Source organism: Cynoglossus semilaevis, chromosome 20 (assembly GCF_000523025.1).
Source record: "Cynoglossus semilaevis isolate Cse_v1.0 chromosome 20, Cse_v1.0, whole genome shotgun sequence".
NCBI lineage: Eukaryota > Metazoa > Chordata > Actinopteri > Pleuronectiformes > Cynoglossidae > Cynoglossus > Cynoglossus semilaevis.
The window spans coordinates 10,505,118-10,510,074 of record NC_024326.1 but is presented as its reverse complement, the minus strand read 5'-3'; the positions used below and the strand labels follow the sequence as shown (position 1 = coordinate 10,510,074).

The 4,957-nt window shown below is 41.8% G+C and overlaps 1 protein-coding gene across 3 annotated transcripts in view; it reads left to right on the top strand.

Annotated features, from left to right (window-relative positions):
- Positions 1-4,957, top strand: part of LOC103396511 (protein tyrosine phosphatase receptor type M) — a 133,618-nt gene that overhangs the window by 110,063 nt on the left and 18,598 nt on the right. For all 3 annotated transcript variants that reach the window (XM_025066351.1, XM_025066350.1, XM_025066349.1), the window contains 2 exons: positions 576-663; positions 1,539-1,615. In XM_025066351.1, the coding sequence (XP_024922119.1) occupies positions 576-663; positions 1,539-1,615 (165 nt within the window). The remainder of the gene's footprint in view (positions 1-575; positions 664-1,538; positions 1,616-4,957) is intronic.

The following is a 4,957-nucleotide window of genomic DNA, read 5'->3' as shown; positions in this document are numbered from 1 at the left end:
GGTGGAGCTGTGGAGCTGTGGAGCCAGCAGCACTCCCTGAACAGCGGTGGACTGGCAGTTGAGATGTATTTTTATAATTTGGCTTAATTGTGCCTGGTGCGCCATCAGAATGGAAATCTCCCCAGCAAGTGATGATAAATATTTCATGAGTGTAATCTGAGCAGAGCAGGTTTGATGTGTAGACGATGAGCTGGCTTTATTTTATTTTTTTTATTTTTGTCTCACACCGGGCTGATTGAGTCTTTCAGATGAGGCAGACTGACAGCCGCCGCAGTGGTTCTGCCCGGCAGAGTGTTGTGGGGGGGGGGGCAGGGGGGGGGGTTTGAGCGCGACTCCTGCTGCTTCTGCCCTAATGGCACATGCTGTTTGACACTGCTTCCTGAGATCCACCATCCTCCCTCTATTTCATGTCTAATTATGCTGTCAATATATCTCTGTGTCTTCCTCTGTGTTGCCCCCCTCCTCCTCCTCTTTTTTTAGTCTTGAATAGAGAAGGACTGTGTTCTTAAGTCTGGTGATCACATGACACCGTGTTTCATCTCCGCTCTTCTCTTCTCTCTTTTCTCTGTTTGTAGAGTTTTTTTGAAGGACAGTCAGCGCCCTGGGACTCTGCCAAGAAGGACGAGAACCGCATAAAGAACCGATATGGGAATATTATTGCATGTGTGTACCGAGCACCTCCTCCACGCTCATACGTTGTTGTTTTTTTTGTTTGTTTTTTTGCCATTCCCATTCTTCTCTCTGATTTATTGGCCGGTCGTGTGACTCTAGATGACTATAAGCTGCTCAAACAGAGTTTTCATTATCAGCCAACAAGAGCAGCTTTGACCTTTCCAATCCACTTACATATTCATCTCACTGCAGCTTGTTTTTAAGGTTAGGAGAAATAAGCTGTGAAGCATATGCCGCATAACTTGGAGCTTTGGTAGTGATTTTGATATATCTATATATATTATATTTTCTATCATTCTGAACTATTGCAGAGGACTTGTGTAAACTTACCGATTGAAGCTGAAATGTCACTTCCCTCTTGACCTCGCCTTTACTTTAATTCCGCCAACTTATAGACTTTATAGATGCAGTATATTATATACATTTAAAGTAAAGCAATTTAATGAAATTTAAAGTGAAATAATTCCCTTTTTTAGGTATTAAATATAATAAATCAGACTGTGTTTGTGTAAAAACAAAAGTGTTAAAAACAAATTCATCTATTTCCTCTGTAACCCTGGCTGATAAAAGCTCTATTCTTAACAATATGAATATATGAATTTCACTAAGTTGTTGCCAGATTTAATCATTTGAAGTCTGCAGTGGTGGCCATCTTAAATTCTATTACATTATATGTTACATGCTTGTACGACAACGATGGCACAGTACGGTCATTGTTGTACCTCTGACACAGTCACATGACCCCGTACGAATCCCTAATTGTCCCCGCCACCGTGTGGTTGTCCCTCTGCCTGTGTTTCTTGTCCCGTGTCCTTGTTAATACGACTAATTCCGAGCTGTTTTTCTCCTCTGTGCTGCTCTTCCAGATGATCACTCCCGTGTCAGACTGCAGGCCCAGGAGGGGGAGCAGAGCTCAGATTACATTAATGCAAATTACGTTGATGTAAGTTCACACACCGTCTGTGTCACCAATGCAAAGGTCACTGCGCTTCCTCTCGGGGAGGGAGAGGGCGCTGGTGCGGCCGTCACATGCAGCCTCGGGGATAAACCATCCACTGCCGCCTTGCACACGCAGACACACACACACAGTCACAAACAGAGAAAAGACACTGTCGTACACATGCACATTGCTTTCATATTGAACCTAACTGAGGCTGTTGTTCCTCTGTATTCACTGAATCTATTAGAAGTGATAAATATCAAAAGGGTCCAGTGCAGGGCTCAGGAACCAGCACATGAGGAAATATTTCAGGTCATATTTAGGGATTTTGGAACAAAATTGGAAGAAACAAAACAAAGGGCATGTTTTTTTTTGTTGTGTTTGGGTTTGTTTTTTTCCCAAAGTAAAATGGACAGAACTTTTCACTTTATCCTTGTAATACCCTCACAGCCTCTAGGGGCCAAAACATGCCATTAGAAGATCTGTGGTCTAATGTGACATTAACCTGCTCAAAACCAATTATTGATATATAGTAGATATTTGTTTAAAAGACGTTCACGTCGTCCATCTTTAGTTTCAGGTTCACTTTAATGGAGCCTGACAGCTGTGTCCAATACATCTTTTAGATGTTCTTCTGTCCATTAGCTGCTCAAACCACTGGTCTTAACAGACCTGCAGCCAAACAAGTGTCTGTTGTTGTTTTCTCTTCAGACCATCTGTAAGGATTTTACACTGGCCAGCTTCCTGTCTCTCTGAAAAAGAAAAAAAGAAAAATCCGAGGGAGAACATTGAATCAAGCTAATGTACAGTCTTTTAGTTACACCCCCTACCACAGGGGAGCGGGTTTTTTACATGCACACAAGCGAGCTGGCGTACCTTTACTGTAAGTAAAAGTCATTAAAAAGTGGCGAGAGACACAGCTCCTGTTCAAAGATGATCTAACTCACTCACCCAGACAACTGAGAACCTCCTCTGACCTGATTTCCTGTTAATAGCGGTGTTAGTAGCAGGATGTGACCAATCAGAGGAGCTGGTGGGCTTCTTTGAGCAGATGCTTTCACTCCATGTGTAATAGGCTGCTGATGTACTGTATCTGGCTCCCTAAGTGGTTCTTTTCGCAGGGTAGAATACTCTGACTCCCTCTTCCATCCTCTCTTCATCCCCTTCCTCCCCCCCTAATGTGGTAATTTGTAATCTCTTGTTACGCCTTCAAACATAAATTCATAATGCAAGGTGTGCCACAGTAAATGCAGGGGGCTTAAATTATTTACCTTTCCCACTATTCAGTTTATGGTCCATTATGCTGTGAGAGGTGCTGCGAGGAGACACTCACAATAGAGAGGGTCCCATTATAAGATAAGAATATATGCATATTAAAAAGCGCTCTGATTGAAAATGATTTTCACTGCTCTGCCATCCTCATTGGAAAAATACTTAGTTGAAAATGCCGGCAGATGGGTAATGATGTTTTTGCTCTACAGAAAGCTTTTTAACCCATCTAAAAGCTCGCCCTGCCCAATAAACTGTTATGCGTTGAACATTTCCCGCAGAGTTTGTTATTGTTCCCCATTATTCTGCTGATTATTTCAAGTCATGTGCGAGTAGGCCGAGCCATTTGGTTATAGCTCTCTTCTCCGCAGCCAATCCAGTATTTTCATAAACATTGAAGAGGCAAAGAAACGTGTTCCTGACGCGCGACACAGAGAGGTCTGTGTTTCTGGAGTGAAGTCAGACACAAGTCAAACAGACAGAAAATCACTGCATTCAGTCTCTGTTTTTTGGGGCGGGGGGGCTGGGGTTTTTATAGCGAACACAGAAAGAAATATACACTGGTGTGTGTTTATGTGCAACTCCAGAGTCCATTTGGAAATGAGGGTAAAAGTGAGATTTATTGGTAGAAATTAAACATGTGTTCACCTCCACATTTGAACACATTATCTGGTCCTGTTTCAGTCCATAAAGTGTCATTCATTCATTATTATTTAACCTCCTGTTAACTAATGAACTTTATTTCAATTTGGAACCAATTCTCAGTTACAGTACTGACCTGCAGTACTGACCTGCAGTACTGACCTAGAATTTAGACAAATAAAGCAAAGTGCACGTACCCGTGTTGGGGCTCCCCCCCCGCAATAATAATTAATTAAAACTGGGCACTTCAAACATTAGTTGATTAAAAGGATTATGGTAAATGATTTTTATGTCATTGCTAAATAAATAAATCAGGAATTATGGGTTTATTTTATTTATATTTAAATTATTTTGCAAAACATATAAAATAGTTTAAAATCAAGGGGTAGTAGTTTGGCCTCGTGACCCTCTGGGACTTGAAATCCAAGTCTCCTTAGTAAATATTATACTGTGTGTATTCTTTATTTTCTCTAACTGCATTTACCAAAGCAAATAAGTGTGTGTGTATTTCCAGGTGACAACACTGAGACTAAGACGTGCAAATTCGTGCTCATTAAATGATATCCAGGCTGAAAACACAAATTCATGCCCACAGGCAAAAAAACACTTAACACTTCATGTTTTATCCATTAAAGACCCCGCTGTTAGTGGAATGAATTAATATAAATGATGATTGTAATAATCAATGGAGCACAGCTACAGAGCAGGGCACAATCTCTCTTTGTTAATTTATGCATCCCTGGAAACAAAGCTCGCATTTAATAATTTCAACATGAGTGCGTTGCTGCACTTATCTGTGTGTTGGAGAAACACTCCTGAAACAGTGTGTCCTCCTGGAACATGCTTAGAAACAAAGGCTTCGTTTGTGGTCAGCGTTGCTAACCTGACAGTCACTGGACAGTCGGGCCTCTCCCATCCTTACTTCCTGCCCCTCTCTGACCTGACACCACACTGACTCCACTTTGCTCAACAGAGCATACATAAGAGCGCTAAGAAATGTTCTACTCAGTCCAGAGATAAAGAAGTCATTAAAAATGGAGGACAGATGAACAGCTGAAGGAGCCGTGTGGACGAGAGGAAGAAAAAAAACCCTTTGTGTTTTTCTCTCTTTACTGGAGAAGCGTTAATCACTGTCCAAGTTAAATTGAATATGAGAGATAAGCAAAGCAGCGAGGGTGGGTGAGGGAAAAGAGGGGGAACAATCAAGAGGAGACGGCGCTCGGCAAGAGCCTTTAAATCCTGATGTTTTGTTTCCTGTCTTATATCTCTGGAGGAAAGACAAGACATTGGACAAACATAAAAACTTGAAGGGATTAGAGTAATCCAGGGGAATATGTGCGTGTTGTGACGATCAGCGTCGTTAGTTGTATCTGGAGGATTATCATCACTCACGCTGCCTGTTCCAGAGGTGTGATGTGTGAAGTGGGCTTGGTG